Here is a 17656-nt window from a genome sequence, read left to right as displayed (position 1 = left end):
CTTTTGTTTATTTAAAATTATTCATGATTTAATAGTGAACTGAAATAAAACACAACTTTGTTAAAGGAGAGTTGTGCTTTAGGCCACTTTGTCCATATATGCCCCATTAACATATATTGTGTTACCATATATGGAAGACAGAACAAAAATATTTAATATCTTCATCACAAAATATTGCAGTCAATATGCAGGGTTACCGTATTTTCCAGACCCAATGCCACAAAGCAGTGCTTCAAAAACTAAATATACGTATCATTGAAGTATGCACCAAAGTTGAAGAACTTCAGTCTTTACTATGCTATAAGATAATAGTTCGAAGAAAAATTGCTGCCCACAGTAGGCAGGGTTGAGTAGTAAATGGATACACTAGTTGTTAAACATTAAACATCTTCAAAACACTTTTAGTTTTTAGAGGTTCACACAACACTGAAAGGTTACATTGTGATATTTTATGGCAACCCATTTGCAAGGGTTAAATTTGAACAGCTCACTATAAAGACTATAGATATGATTTTTGTGTTCTGGAGAACATACATCATTCTTGACAATACTGGGTCTGTTCCTGTTGCAGTTTAATAAAACACAATGGAAAACCCTAGCAGTACAGTGAGCTAATTTGTTTTATCAAATCATCTCTTACAATATTTTAGCAAAATTGTGTAAAAGAGAGAAACTTCCCTCAGCAGTGCTTTGTGTGAAGCCACTTATGGTTGAGCAGAAATGTTAAGACATCAAGCAAGATAAATTCATAAGGAAATATTATTTTGTCCTGTTCCACTGCTAACCATAGTGCAAATGCTTTGATATGCATACTGCACTGACACAATAACAGGATGTGAAAATTGTTCATTCCTTTTTCCCATCCTCTCAACATCTGATGCTGCAGAACTATCACTGCAGAAAAGGCTGGGATTACTGTTCACTTCAACTTTGGATGATCCTTCTTAAAAATATTTCTTTTCCTTCACAGTAATGAAACTTTTTGCCTCCAGTATGTGGGGCAGATCACATAGCATGTTCATTAAGGATGTGACTAATATTATTTGGGGCACGCCATATGCTCTTGCCACTTGACACTGTCCTGACGACTTCTGTAACTGCACACTTTTAAATTGTGGCATGATTGGATGTCGCTGTTGCCTTTTCTGATCGTGGGGTGTTCAGTGTCGGGTGTGAGGCTCTGAGGGGCGTGTTACAGTAGATTTGGTGATGGGAGTTATTCTGTTCACTTTGATTTTGATGTATTCTTTATTTTGTTCCAGGCTGTGGTCATAGAAGTTTCAATGGATAGTACCAAGGAAATGAATGCACACATTTAAATTTAGCTTTCTCTATGAATAAAGATGAATTTTGGTTTACTACAGCAAGGCTATAAATGCAGAACGAAATTTTCACTCTGCAGCAGAGTACGCGCTGATATGAAACTTTCTGGCAAATTAAAACTGTGTGCCGGACTGATACTCTTAATTCGGGACCTTTGCCTTTTGCAGGCAAGTGCTCTACAAACTGAGCTACCCAAGCATGACTCAAGACTCCTCCTCACAGCTTCACAGGCAGAGCACTTGCTCGCAAAAGGCAAAGGTCCCGACTTAGTCACGGTCCGGCACACAGTTTTAATCTGCCAGGAAGTTTCAGGCTACAAATGGTATTATTTTCATTGGGATGCTTTGCTATACTAGTTTTCCATATTCAGTGAGACATATAGTGAAGATGACCCTTTATAAGGCTGCTGGGGAACATATTGCTACAAGGCAGTGGTGTGCTTCATGCACATGCACAAAAACTTCTATGTGACAAAATGCGAAGTCTGCTGTCACTGTGACCTGACTATCAACTTAACCTCAGAATTTGATGTCATGACTTCTGACTTTATGTAGGCACTTATAAATAGAGAAAAGAAATGAGCATGACTCAAATTCTCAAAGCTTTTCTCAAAAAGTGTGCACTATGAAACTGGAAACAATGAACATGCTTTTTATGTCTTGTGGCACACTGATATTTTGATACATTTTGCAACTGAGAAATTTAATGAAATGTCAATATGCAAGCTGACTGTCTAAAATACAGTATAATGTATACAAAAAATTACTCTGCTGCAAGTAATTTGTGTGGTGTGAACACTCAATAGTTCTACTACATAGCCTGATCTCTTCAGTGGGCTTAAGGTTGGTAGTGTTGGCTGCTGATGCGTAGATTTGGTAACTGGTGTCTACGTAAAGACTCCTTATGGTAAAGGCAAGTGTTTAGACTGGCGCAGTCTAAATCTATCTATATGGATACTCTGCAAATCACATTTAAGTACCTAGCAGAGGGTTCATAAAACCACCTTCACAATTCTCTATTATTCCAATCTCTTGTAGCAAACACCTGTATCTTTCTGTATGAGCTCTGATTTCCCTTATTTTATCATAATGATCATTTATCCCTTGGTGAGTTGATGTCAACAAAATATTTTCGCATTTGGAGGAGAAAGTTTGTGATTGGAATTTCGTGAGAAACACCTTTGTTGTAATCTCTGATTTATAAGCAGTGTTATTCTTTCTTGATCTCTGGAGAAATTCTTCAATCTCCTTCAAAACCCTGTTGTTTAGATTTTGATTTTTATTCATTGCTAGCTACATCAAAAATAAAAGAAAATTTGATCACCATCTCCACTGCTTTTTCAACTTGAAGTGTCATGGTACTGCACGTTGCAGCTGGACTACTCTGAACAGTGTAGCTGCACGGCCGACGCAACCCATTTGTTACCAGGACACTGCTAAGAAAACAATCCTGATACTTTCCAATGGGACAGTAGACTGTATCAGCTACTGTAGCCACAAAACAGGAATCACACGTTTACTATTCTCCTGGCTGTCTGGCTTATTCAGACTTCAATGTCTGTTAAATCATTTATGTAGGTCAAGAACAGGAGTGAGCCTAATACTTAGTTTTTCGGTGTGGGTTTTTTTTAATGTGACCCCCACCACCTGTCATAACTTAGTAATTCAGGTAAAATTAAATCTATACGGGCAATAGCCACAAGAGAAAATGTTATATCAGTTAAGGAATGTGAGAGATTCTTACTGAAGAACACTGCCAAGACATTAATGATTGCAGCAAGTAGCCAGTGCTTTTAGCATCAATGCCTTGACTGGCTCAGAAGCTTGACATGGACCATTGAAGGGATAAAGCAACAGAATACATGCAAGAAGCAAATGCAACATACAGGCAGATCACAATAACTTCATGCTCTGCCAGATAAATTAAGAATGTAATTAACATCCTCAAAGACCAATAACCCTGAGTTGGTATCTCAAGTACTAAAAATACTGTTAGTCACATATCCGTAATGTTTTCATTAAAGTACAAAATGCAGATATAGCGGGGCTATTTCCAGATATACTGAAATATGCTATTGTTAGACATCTTCACAAGAAAATTGGTGGTTCAGACAATAATTACTGAGCAGTCATAAGACTTACCACCGCCTGAAAGTTACTGGAAAAGAATAGGTATGCTAGATCAATGACACACCTCTTCCAAAATAAAATACATAGTCTCAATCTGGACTTTAAAATGGTTTCTCAACAGAATATGCTGTTCAATTCAAAAATCAAATTCAAACTGGTATGCCTGTGACTTGTAAAAGCATTTCATTGCACAGCTCACAATATTATGCTATCGGAGACCTTGCTAGAAAATGGTTTTCGTCCTGTCAAAATAGGGATGCAATGTGTTGCAAGAAGAACCTTAAGAATTGTACACACTGAAAATGCATCTCCAGAGTGGTGAACAAGTCACTACAGGTGTATGACAGGGATCAATATTGGAGTCACTCTTGTTACGTATAAATGATCGATCATATGTCCAAGAAACATAAATAGTTCTCTGTGCTAACAGTGCAAGAAGCTTAATGGAGTAACTTAACGCTTGAAAAGATAATTATTTTCTTGAAATTTTCCAAATATAAAATATACAGTCAACCAGTTGCATAATTTTAAAGTAAAAACACTGATGAAGTTTCACTGCCACTAAGGGTATCTTCTTTAGAAGGAAAGTCAGATAAATTACGTAACATTAAAAGAAGATGCCATTAGTGGTGTGGAAAGATGGTCATGGTTTTTTCCCATTGAACTTGTTCAGCTGGTTGGTTGTATGCTTTATATATTGAAAATTTATTTACAGTTGCTGTCATCAGCCATATTTCAAATTGAGATTTTCTTGAAAATTAATAGCTATTTCTCTTTAAATAATATCACTGAATTTATATAAAACACAATATATATAATTACCACTGCCCAATGCCTGACATAACTAGAAATAATGCATGAAGATAAATCAGTCAATGAAAAAGAACATTCTGCATATTCTTATACTGATAAGAACTTCAACTGGAAGTCACATCTAAGTTCTGTTAAGCTGCCTTACTTTTCCTTATTTCATTCACTGTCTTATACGATCATATTCTGGGGTAACAAGTGCTATAAAAATAAAAACAGAGTAATAATGATGTCACTCTACTCCCTTCAAAGCACATTATTTTGATTCACTGTGCATTTATTTTCTCTGGCTGAGGCAATTCCTGCACAGAAGAGTGGAGCTCCTGGGCTGTATAGGTACCTGTATGTGATTCTTAGACCAGCTAGAGAGCACCCTTCTGGCACCTGTAACACTTGCATCTTCTCTCCCGGAGGTGTCCAACCTCCTGAAGGTGGTATGGCAATTCTATGTTCTGGTCTGTTTTTCTGCCCTCCTTGTGGAAACAGTGGTGTGTCTTCTATCTGTGATTTCTTCATCGGTCACTAGAATGTGGGCAGCCTTCACTCCTAGCGAGACACACTGTGCCTTGCTGTTCACATATATTTCCAACAAATGTTCGCACCCTCACCAATACTCTGTATGACCCTGAATAAGGCATCTGTAGTTGTAGTCAAATGGTGTCTGTTCTCGGCATGACATATTAACATATGCAGAGCTCCTTATGCACGAACATTTCGCCATTTCCATGTTGTGATCCCAGTGGGGGCCGGCGTTTAGGTATCTGTTCCTGTAGTAGTAGTTGTAAGACGTGGCAGTTCCATAGCTGTCGACTGTCCTTGTGCCGTGAGGAACTCTACTGGTACCTACAAGATCTCTCCATGGACCTCTTCTGCTGTAGATGCTTTTAAATTTGGTTTGTAAGCAGTTCAAAATCCCAGTAGTACCACCGGCAAGGCTGTGGCCCAACTGGCTGTAGGGCCATCAACACAGCCTTTAATGTCTGGTGCCACAGCTTGACCTTTCCATTCCTGGCCAGGTGATAGGTGGTTGTGTGATGGGTGTCAGAATCCACATAGTCCTGACATCTCAGACAATATCGCCAACTTAAATGGGCATCCCTGGTCCGCTGTCACATGCAAAGGGCAATCGAATCTCACTATCCATTTGAACAGAAAGACCTGTACTACTGTGTCTACTGAAATGTTCATTAGCAGCCTTTCTTTGGTCCATCTTGTATATCAGTCTACTGCTGTCAGGAGATACCAAAAACATTCTGATGGCGGCAGCGGTCCCACAATGTATGCAAACAGTTCTGTCATTCGCGAGAAATCTCTTATCAGTTTGTGAACATGCCACTGGACATGAATCTGTGTTCCTGCTTGTCGTACTTTCTTAAACTGTAGCCCTGTAGAGATGTCGTGTCTTTCCCAATTGTCGTGCGTTTGGACCCATGCCTGCTGGTCGTAATCAATGGTTTGTGGTATGGCTTCCACACTTAACAAGAAAGCAGCAACTACCTCCTCCTCTCTACTAATGTGATGCTCCTCAGGTCTGTTGCGAATGGGGCTATAAATTCCAATTACCCACACTGTCCTGAGGAGATACCATGTGATTTGCACAAAAAGAATCCTAAGGGCCATCAGTGTGTCCATGTTTTGTTGGAGGCCTGGCTCCAATCACCTGTTGACTGACAAAAACTACTACGGCTAATTGTGCTTGTGAAACTGGATGTGCCAACAACTTTGTGTTCCTCAAACTGGATTTACTTGTCCAAAGGCTTTTTTCATCTCGGGGGACCATTTCAGGGAATGTCTACCCATCATGTGTCTGCCCACTGGAGCTACTGTCAATGGTGTGTGTATCTCGACCGTACCTGGTAAATTCTGTCTGTAGAAACTGACTACTCCTTCTAATGTGGTGATAATCTGTGGGAAGCAGTATTTTCCCTATGAGGGCTATTTTGTCCTTCAGAGGGTATACTGACCCAGAACTGTTAAGTGTCTCCGTCAAAGTGTACATTTTGCTTCACTGGCAACAACTCCATGTCTCTTTATGCACTTGAATACAGCATTGAGGTGTTTTTCATCTGACTTGGAAAATACTAAAATGTCATCTAAGTACACAAAAAACACTTTAATCCACACAGTACCTCATCAATAATGTGTTGCATTTTTAGGCCTAAAGGCATTCCCATGTACTTGAACAAAGAGAAGGTTGTTATTACTGTTGTCTCCTGAATGTCATCATCTGCAAAGCAATCAATCATACTGAACATTGTCATCCTTGCCATTACATTGATAAAGTCTCCAGTATTAGGTACAAAATCAACACTGCGCAGGCATGAAGTCCCTTAAAATTTCCACAAGACCTCCAAGTACTGTCTTTTTCTTCCCTAAATGCAACAGCAAGAGCCACAGTCTGTCAGACCTGCATATCATCAGACCTGCTTATCACGCTATTCTACAACAAGTCTTCGAATTCTGCTTTCACTGTCACGAAATGAGACGGGGCTAACCACATTGGGCGTTGCAAAACTGGCTGACCTAGTATCGTTCAATCGTGTTGTGTACTACTTGCTGTATAGGTGATACTTCAGTGCTGTTCCCACCTGCTGCTGCTGCTGATGATGATGATGATAACAACCTCACGTGGGTTACTGCTGGCATAGCGTTTCATCCCAATATGCCCCTGACCACTTCATTGCCTTTGTGAACTTGTGTGGTGCTAATGTTGATTTTCATTCTGATGTGTAAAGAAAATCAGCACCTAGTATGGAATGGGATACTTCTGCTATAACAATGGCCCACTCACAGCTATGCCAGAAACCCAAGCTGACTTTCAGTGCACATTTACCAAGAGTGGCTAATTGGTAATTTATTGGCTGCTGTAAAGCCTGCTTGCTGGGAATTTCCTGTCACTGCAGAGCTTCCTACTGGCAGTATACAAACATCCAATCCAGAGTCTATAAAACAGTAATGGTCTAAACTCACATCTCTGAAGTACATTCTATGGGACAGAATAGATAAGTAAAATAGGTTATTGACCATGTTCAGCTCCTTTCCTTGCTCTTTCCCTAGCCGCATAGTACTGTGCATCTCATGGTTCCGTCACAAAATCGCTAGTGGAACCAACATATCTGCTGCCGAAAACTATTCTGGTTCATCTCATTTCCATTCCTAGTGTCTCGCTTGGTTGAGCCCTTCCGTTGCTCGAAACAACTTAACACCTGTTTCTGTTGGGACGATCTTCTTTTGCAGTTCAAGCAGCTGTTGATTTATATGTGACTGTTCGCTTCTATGTATAGCTGCTGCCTCTTGTTTTTCATTCGTCAGCAACAAGTCCGATGCTCACTGTCTCTGAATTGCTGAGTGTTGCATAGACTTTTTCTGCTAATATTAACAGTGCAGTAATATCGTCTATTTCACTTGTAACGACTGCTTCTGGTAGCTGTGCTAACCATATATGCCTCATGGTTATGCCTGGTAAATCTGTGTTTCCTACAATGCCACGCAAGTGCCACCAACACTCGGAGGGGGTTCTGTTGCCGATTTGCTCTAGAGTAACACTTGCTGGATCCTGTGATCCAGCAGATTACACATGCAGTCAATTAATGCTTTCTTCAAGCATGAGTGTTACATCTGCACCGATAGCAGTCACTCTGGCCCACAATGCTGCTGCAAATTTTGTGTGCTTGTCCATTACTTCTTCTCCTCCCCCCCCCCCCCCCTCCCCGAATGTCATTTCCAGCATCACAAACCACAAAGCCAGTTTATCCGTGAGGAACTGTGGTGTCCCTGCCTTCGTCTGTGATCTTCCTATGATAGCACATTTCATTCCATTTTGTGATCAGATTGGTTGCTGGACTTGTTTGCCCTGACATCACTAACTGCAGATTGTCACAAAGGCTGCCAACTGCACTCTCGACTCTGTCCTCATTGCATCGTTACCTGAGATACTGCCCGATTTTGCGTGTCAATTTGCACAAACTTTAGCTGTATTTGCACTGTGAAAATCTAAAGATGCACATTTAGCTCTATTTGTTTGCGGGGTCAGCAACTTGTAGCAATATTCGCTATGATACCGTGAAAATAACATGAACCAACATAAGGCTATGAAGAAAAACTCTTTATTCAACTTTCTGACAACGGAATGAAATAAAGGATAATAAATTCTTAACAAAGAGTAATAATAATGTGACTCTACTCCCTTCAAAGCACACCACTTTGACTCATTGTGCATTTATTTTCCCTGATTGTGGCAACTCCTACAGGTTCCACAGAAGCATGTAACAAGGACATGTAGTAACCACTACAGAACCTTTTGTAGACAGCTCTTAAAATATTTACATACTGAGAACAGCCTCACAGTATATTTACTCTCTTATGAAATACTGTCAAGACTCAATCACAGTTTGAAAACAATAAAAGTCTAGAATAGGGTCAGTGGCGCACATGCGTGTTTTGTGCAGGAAAGTTGTCAGCACTTTCCATGAGATATGATGGGCACAAAAGAAGCTGTGTCAGCTGTTAGTTACGCACCCAATCAGAGAGCAGCAGGCAGACATGTTTCAAAGTAATACATTTGGGGTAAAGGGTGGAACACTGCTGTAAACGAGGTTTATAAATTTAAATGCTCCCTGTTTGAGTCACAGCTATTTACAGTTTGCTAGTATCCGCAAACTAAGGACAGTGAAATATTTCTCTGCTTGAGCACACTGAATAAGTGGATCAATCTTTTTCAATTAAATCATGGGAGAAGGTAGGCAGATCAATATTTATTAACACATTGAACGTGCAACTCTATTATGAATAAAAACTGATCCAACTACCTTCTCCCATAATTTAATTAAACATTGACGCACTTACTCAGTGGGCTCGCGTAGGTCAACTGCATAATCATTTCAGTACCACATTTGATACATTTTCATGCTTCTGCAATTAATCCATTTGACACACACTAATGGATGATGTAACCGTGAAGAACTAAATCACTTAAATCTGCCCATTTCATAGAACTCACTCCCATAATCACAAAATATTTCTCTCGAAACACACCAAAAAACAGTAAACAAGGCAATGGTTTCAATTATGCTGCTAGAAATACATTGCCTCTGTTCTCGCCTCTCACTGCAGGGTTGCCACAAGTTTCCCCAAGCAAAATTCTCTGATTTCCAGACAAGTTTTAGCTGTTTTCCCCGATATATTTTGAGATCTCAAGGGTATGTTAAGACGTAAGTTGACAATCTGTATTTGCAGCTACAGTACAAGAAGCAATAGTGCAAACGAGGATATACTTGATAAAAACTTGCAAGCAGATGGCATTTCCTGATGTGAGCAAAAATTGTAAGTTCTGACATCAACATCTTTTGTAATGAACTGTTTTTAGATGGAGAAAGCAAGCCAAATGGTATGTGTGTTTCATTAAGACCACTGATGTTATTTTACTTCAATAAAATGAAACACATTTAGTGAGAAAAACTTGCATTTCTTTGGAGTCGCAGTAAGTCCTTAAGAAATAACCTCAGACAAAAGTAGACCTCTTGAAAGAAGCGTATAAGGTCGAGAAGAATTGCGTAAACAAACATTGTAGGTGACCACCAATAAAATGTTGGTTTGTTATTGTCGGTTATTACCCACTGTGTTATATCAACTATTTTACAGGTATTTTGTGATTTTTCTTTCAATAAATATGAGTATGAAGTGCACAAACCACCTATGACTGACACAATTTTCTTCTTATTATTGCCCATATTTTCTAACATATAAACTACTTTTTAAGTACCAAAATGTACTAGAACAAATAAAAGCCTATAAAATGCCACACTGAACAATGTACTTGTGGTGAGACAGTCGCAATTCCTTAAATTCTTCGCCCATGGCCTCTGGCCTGCTGACGAGCACCGTGGTCCTAGGTCTATGGATAAACTATGGAAATCCACCACACACACACACACACACACACACACACACACAGACCTGGCCTGCGGGCAGATTGGTGAGACTAGATCTGATGGGCAGGGTCTGCACATAAGTGGGAACTGAATGGCTTCAGATCAGCAGGCCCAATCCATTAGATATAACCACAGAAACGGCCTGCGGTTTTGGCCCGTTGTGAAGTCCACTCATGTGGCCAGCTATTCATGAGCCACAGACAGCATGTTTATGAAATGAGACCATGGTGATCAATCCATGCAACAGATAGCTTGGTCAAATATTTTGAGGATCAATAATAATGATAGGTAGCAAATCACCATAAAGATGATTGCTGAGCCACAGACACACACATAGGAAAGACCATCACACACTCGTAATTAAAATTTCAGCCTTTGCGTTTGTCAGAAAATGAGAGCACGTGCACACACATGACCTGCATCTCCGGCCGCTGCGTCTCCAGTTTCTAAGAATCAGATCCAAACAAACCATTCTTCACACCTCCCTGCCTCGTATCAGCAGCTGCTAGGCTAATAGCAAGAAGTGGTGGCAGCACTGAGTGCAACTTGAGGGGAGGGGTAGGAAGGGGAGAAGCAGTAGTAATGAGGGAGTAGGGAAGCAGTGCATTTACACATTTGCATGCAGCCAGTGACGACGCATGACACCTCAGTAAATAAACCAAATCATCTACTGAGACAAAAACGAGATTTTTCCAGTGTGGTTTTTTCCCTCCCTGATATTTCCCCAATGTGTTTCAAATTCCCTGATTTCCAGAACCTGTGGCAACCCTGCACTGGTTTTGTCAACGAATCATGCCACTGGCTACACAAAACTAATGCACTGCCAACCTATGAGCAGTAGATAAGTACAGCGATGACTGCTGCTGGCCCTGATCTAGACTTTAGGCAAAACAGCAGCACCATTAAATCTTAAGAGGCACAGAAAGGAGTGGATTATTCTGCCATAAAAATCTTTGATCACTTACCCTGTGATGGAAACAATTTAATAGACAATAAAAGGAACATCAAACACAAACAGAAATTATACATCAATGTATGCATTCAAGTAAAGAAAATTGGGGGGGTTGGGGTAGGGGGCAAAGAGACTCAACATAGTTAATCATTAGTTAAGCAATCATTTAAAATGCTTCAATCATATAAATAACGAGCACATTGCCAAATTTTTCACTGAGAAAGCTGTAAAAATGACTCATTCAACATCGTAGCTAGAGGTCACAATTACGATCCCACAATGCATACAAATAATAAATGTTTAACAGTTGAGTCGTCTTCTGAAAGAAAACCGGATTCACAGTTGTTAGAATATTTTTAGGAAAGGTTTCAATTACCTGATGAACTTTTAGTCTGTTACTTAATAAACTGGTGAGCAAAACTTAAGGATGGAAATAACTTTTGCATTATGTGTCACTGCCACATAAACAGAGCTTGATTGATGCAACTTGGATCTGCTACAGTATAGTACATACAATAACAGAAAGAAATATGCAATGAGACAAATGGATTTTTATTCAAAGAAAGTAATTACACTGAAGTTACTGTGATTTATGAAGGCACAGTGGACATTATGGAAGATTGGACATGGTTCTTAATAGTGTAAGATCACCAAGGGTGGAAATGCATGCTCTGCAACCTGCTGACTTGCAAGAGTTGTATAGCTTTCTTGTGGCACCGCGTTCCATTCCTCCTGCAATGCAGATGACAACCACTGGATGGTCTAAGGTGCTTGTGGACATACTGCAATGTCTCCCCACATGTGCTTGATGGGATTTAAGCCGGAACAGGCAGACCAATCAATTCACTGAATATCCTCTCATTACAGGAGTTCCACCTGCACAGTTTTGATGTGCTCACGCATTGCCATCAAAAATAAATAATCAAGGCTGAATGCACTCTTGAAATGATGCACATGAGGAAGGAGTAAAGTGTCACAATGACACTGAGGGATGAGTGCCCTGTGTTCAAAGATTGGGAGGTCAGTGCGCCCATACAATGTTATGCTTACTCACACCTGGACCACCACAACGATCATGTTCACCAATTCTGGACATACCTTCGTATGCGAGAAATGGTAACACGTAACATGCCTATGAACATTGTTGAACATGATTGTTTTGGTGGGCCAGGTGTTATGATGTAGGGAGACATAATGTTGCATGGGCATACTACAATCTTTGAACATGGTATGCTCACAGGTCAATGTTTTTGTGACACTATACTACTTCCTCTTGTCCAACTTTTCTGGCATGCACCCAGCCCTTTCTTAACTTCTGTGGATGACAATGTGTGACCACATTGAATAGTCCTGGTAGAGAAGCTCTTGGGATGAGAGGATTGGGCTGCCCATTCCCTGACTTAAATCCCACTGACCACATATTGGATGTGTTGGGGAGATTTATTGCATCACGTCCACATGCACCAACAGCCAACCAGCAGTTACCACTCGCAATGTTACAAAACACGTCCCACGTAACTTAAGTGTAATTATTGTCTTTGAATAAAAGTGTAATTTCTGATTGTCTCATTGTGTTTTTCTTTTGGTTATATTCTATACTATAATGTACCCGTTCTTCCTATGTATGGTCCAGGTTTCATAGAGCTATATTACTTAGCACTGATACATCATGTGAAAATTATTTTAGTCATTAAGTTTTGCCTGCCAATGTATGTAATGTTTTTGAATGCACCCCACACTGGTCACGAGCACTTCCCTATGTACCACTAAAAAGCACTGTATACATAACATTACAGTGGGGATCCTGAGTCAAATGATTGCTAATCAAATAATCTTTTGGCCAAAAGGTCTTCTTCTAAAACAGGCAAATACACACACAAAAGATACAGTCCTGGGCCGCCAAGGCCAAACACTCTGACCTCAGCACCAGGAGACAGTGGTCGTGTGTGTGTGGGTGGGTGGAGGGTCATTATTCCATCATGGATTTTCCATTACATGTTCTATCTACTTAGGTGCATCTATTCAATCTGTATGACTTCCAAATAATAATCTGTTACGCGTACCACATCTGTAGGAGTACCTTTTGTTCTTCCCGCTTATTGCTTCTACTATGTCTGTAGTGGCTTAGTAGCTCTGTCTTTTGGGAACATTTACCATAAAAAGGACAAATGACAACATTTGGAAACACAGTGACTGGACAGAAAATGCTCTGGTTACACACATTAGCCATGCAAGCAACATTTTAGTGGAAACATTATGGTGTCGACCATGCCATGTAAGGTGAGATCAAGTGAGGGATGACATATCAATTACACTCGTGTCATGAACACAAGGCTTCATCCACAGTTTCTGCTACTGCTCAGAGAATTCCACCATTTTCACATTAGTGTGAGGGGCATTCTTAGTGGCTTGCTTTATCTAATGCTCAGTTGCATAGTTGAGATTATGGTCAAAATGGTTACCATTCCCATAACAATCAGTACACAATCTTCTTTACCAAGATCTTTTTCCAGAGAACCTAAATTGCAGGTGACAACACCAAGACCAACAATTAGCTTAAAAATAAGTTCACTAGACAAAATATTACTCATGTCCTTAAAACAGCATGGTTATCACTTTTGAGTGCTGTAGAATGTGTAGAACTTGAATCAGTTGCTGATGAAATAATTCATCAATGACAAATGTCACGACAGTGATGTGGTGTTTATATACCAGTCAGTTCTAATAACCAAAAGTGACAGGAAATGAGCAGCATCACACCTTGTCAGTGACAAATAGTTTCATATCTAACAGAGACCATCTTCAACAAGCCAAATAACACAGTATCTGACTAGAGACATGTAGTGCAGTTCAAGAAGTCGTAATTTTACCTCTTTCCTACATGATTAATATACTTCGGATGTTCCCATCTCCCAAGCTGAAAACAAGTTCAATTCAGTCTCACGAGACTACATGAGCAACTCTTGATAAACAATAACATGTGGAGAAATTTAAATAGAAAATGTAATAGTGACATCAAATCCAAATACTTGCAACAGTCTGGAAGTAACACGAAATACTTGCAGTGTGAAATACTTACAGTGCCAATCAAAAAGTGACATAGGCTTCACATAATTCTGAGGCACTTGCCTAGCACTGCACCTCTTTAATCACATAACTTGTGGTGTCACATCAATAAACAGAAAGGCAAAACGAACAATTATTGAACAGATATATTGTGGCTGCGTGTGATTTTCAGTGAGGTTGATATAGGCACAACAATGTAAGCTGCCTCACAAAACAGAGTTTGTAGACATGATATAAATCAAATTGCTCCACATATTATAGTAACACTTTGATATCAGGAAGGACAAAGGGCCATAGCCACGACTCTCATTCTTAAGTTGCTACCGTTCTACAATAGAAGGCCATGACTGGAAGAAAGAGAAAGTCATTACCCGTCAGCTGCCGGAAAGCGTACAATAATGAGCAAAATGTAGGAGAAAAAGGATAGTCATTGGTGAAAACACAAAGAATGTAATTCCTTTTCAATATATTAGTACAATAATGAAGTGTTGCTAACAGTTTATTATTAGGGAAATGCCATTTATATCAAACTTTAAGTTCCAAATACGCAGTTTTACGAAAAATTCGTGTCGTAATACATTTAATGTGCGGCCATCACAACTATACTCAAAATCGATGCTTTCAATTCCAACTACTCTCTACTGAATGCCACATTCAATTGTACTATGTGTGTAATAGGAATAGCGGATTCGGTTTGCAACATAGAATTATACATTCGCCAGTTTTTAAAAGAAAAAATATTGAAACAGTTCATCTTGTGTTAAAAGAAAAAATATTGAAACAGTTCATCTTGTGTTACACTGTAAGCTGGATACTTTGAGGTTGTGTCCTGTTCTCACAATTCTGTAGATAAATTACTTACGTGATATGCACATTCGTTCTACTTCGCAAAACACCCTGTTTCATAGTGACACATCTAAAATCGGCAAAACGAAAAAGAAAATAATCATAGAATTTGCCTTTAACAAAAACCAAATAATTTGCACTATGAAATATTGTTCCACCAAGTTAATAAAATTGCTGTGTTTCGCGTTTTATCGCCAACATTTAGCCGCTGATAAGACACAACAACAGTGACGAAATATTTACACGCGATTCACCGACGATAATTTCGTACGCTCATTCATAAAGATACATAATTCTTCCACCATGCGACAGATAGCGCCACGCGCACCACGCTATGTTATCACTTCGGATAGAGCTCTTTGACCAAACTGTCCAGAGATGGTCGCTAGGTTAGTAAACCGGCAGACGCCGCCGGATGAGTTTCTGTTGTAACGTTGAAATGTTTGACTAAGGACGCGTGGTGCGTGTTAATGAATAATGTTCGTGAAGGCGTCGTTGCACGTCCGCAGTCTGTGAAACAAATTCAAAAACTGTCAGTGAATATTTATTTCAATATATTGACATAAGATCGAAATCTTTGTTGGTACTGTTACTGTGCGCGTAAACAGGGAAGTGCGGCAGCATAGATTAATGTTATCTTAAAGCATTCTCCGTGTGGCATTGTTGCTGTTAACGCCAATCACTGATTATTTTGCAGTAGCTACTTCTCTTATCGCAGTAGCAAGTGTTCGATGTACTAAAACTACCTTTTTACCACTGTGAGACAGTACAAAGCCGCTATAACAATACCAAGATACCAGCCCGACTGCTACAATGACAGTCACGTACACCGGAGAGGTAGCTACGTGTAGAGGTTTTGGCTGCTTTCTGAAGCTACTGTTACGGTAAGTAGATCGTCATATAGTTCATCGTACCTTAATCACGTGGTTTCCATTTTTGCATTGCGAAGTTCATCACTAGACTTTTGTCGGCGGATTCTGGAAAAAAGTTCATTACACCAGCCACACCATTGTCGTCAGCATAGACCTGACCGCAGCCTGTCGTTAGACGGTCCGGTTTTACAACTGTTTTTCTCCTGGCGCTTAAAATGCATAAAGGATTCGAGATGCACTTCTACCTGATAACTGATGAGTAAACCACCAGAGGTCAATTAAAAAGTAATATCAAAGGCCCATTGCCTTCTTTAGAAGGAAAAATAATCTGACACTCGAGATTTTTAAGTGTAGCTTGAAAGCGGTATTGTATGTGGTCATAGAATGCATTGGATTTTATCATCATTTTCACGATTACCGGTATCTAATATATATGTACACCAGATGACTGCACATAGTCATCGGCGATGGTCGTCATAATTACTTTTGACAATGGCATTTAATTCAGATGTCTTGCCAGTGATATGAGTGTTACCGTGTTTCACATCGTCAACAGGTTCCTTAGACCAAACCTCCCTCTCCTACGTTTTATTGGGAGCGTTGACAGTTAATGAATATTTATTCGGCTGGAGTTCGTGTGTGGGCACTCGTTTGCGTGATTTTGTTTATGTCTGATTAATCCCATTTTTGTGTGTAGAATTCGATTTAGGGTGAGAAGGTTAAATAATCACCCATGAAATTGGCAACACATGGCGAAGTGTAGGGTGGTGACTTGGACGCACGTGTAGAAACCAAACCCTTTCATGTAACATGTGTGTCACTAAAACTGTTGTATGTGGAAGATGTAATATAGCTTAATTTTTGTAGTGCTGTCACCTGTGGTAGACGCCAGCCGATCAGTACATAAGCTTTGTGTACGGTATCCCTATATTGTTTTGCAATCATTAACTCTCGCGGGAGCATTAAAGGAGAAGGGTTTGGTCAAAGTATTATTTGCCTCCACCATCGCATGGATGTGAGTAGTATGACTGTAGCTCGAGTCTCCATCAACCTTTATTAAAATATTTAATTCTGTACGAAAGTGATTAGTCGTTTTCTATGTCGTCGTCTGTAGTAAGAAGGGAGCTGTAATTTCTGTTGGTAAAACTTCTCTCTTCAAATCAAGTAACTTGATTATTGTATAAACGCTCTGTAGATATTACGGCAGCGTCAGTAGTGAACTAAAACACTCTTTCGCACGTTGCACCATCTTCATCGTCAGGAGTAAAAGTGATTACTGTAAATAGCAGGCTGAGTCATGTCGTCATGAAGAGAGGACTCTCTTGCGCCAAAATGCGATGTATAGTTGGAGAATCCACGCCCACCTTCTACCTGTGTTGAATCATTGGTGTTGCAGCAGATACCGCCGTCCGCGCTACCATTTGCATTGAATACATTTTAAGACTTTGGTGCTTACAACATCGTATACACAGCTCTGTTGAGCTGTTAGTCGTAGTCACCATTAAGATTGTTCCCATTTATGTGGATTTCGGCAACATATCATGAAACCCGAGTAGGTAGGCAGCCGCCTACGCAGAGATCTTCATAACTAAATACTGTTTTTGTATATTTACAGCCTCAGTTCACGCAATGGATATCATAACCAACTTAGTTTTCATACAAATAAATCATCAGAAATAAAAGGGAGCAATAGTAAAATACTAAGAAACTAAAGCCAGCCTAACAGCC

General features: G+C 39.8%; 1 protein-coding gene across 1 annotated transcript in view; it reads left to right on the top strand.

Moving 5' to 3' along the window:
• Nucleotides 1-15478: 15478 nt before the first annotated feature.
• LOC126473752 (bestrophin-2-like) overlaps nt 15479-17656 on the top strand; it is a 476054-nt gene continuing 473876 nt past the window's right edge. The window contains exon 1 of the mRNA XM_050101007.1: nt 15479-15940. Within this exon, the coding sequence (XP_049956964.1) occupies nt 15870-15940 (71 nt within the window). The 5' untranslated portion in view covers nt 15479-15869. The remainder of the gene's footprint in view (nt 15941-17656) is intronic.

This window comes from Schistocerca serialis, chromosome 4 (assembly GCF_023864345.2).
Source record: "Schistocerca serialis cubense isolate TAMUIC-IGC-003099 chromosome 4, iqSchSeri2.2, whole genome shotgun sequence".
In the NCBI taxonomy this organism is placed as follows: domain Eukaryota; kingdom Metazoa; phylum Arthropoda; class Insecta; order Orthoptera; family Acrididae; genus Schistocerca; species Schistocerca serialis.
This window is presented reverse-complemented; position numbering and strand designations above follow the sequence as displayed.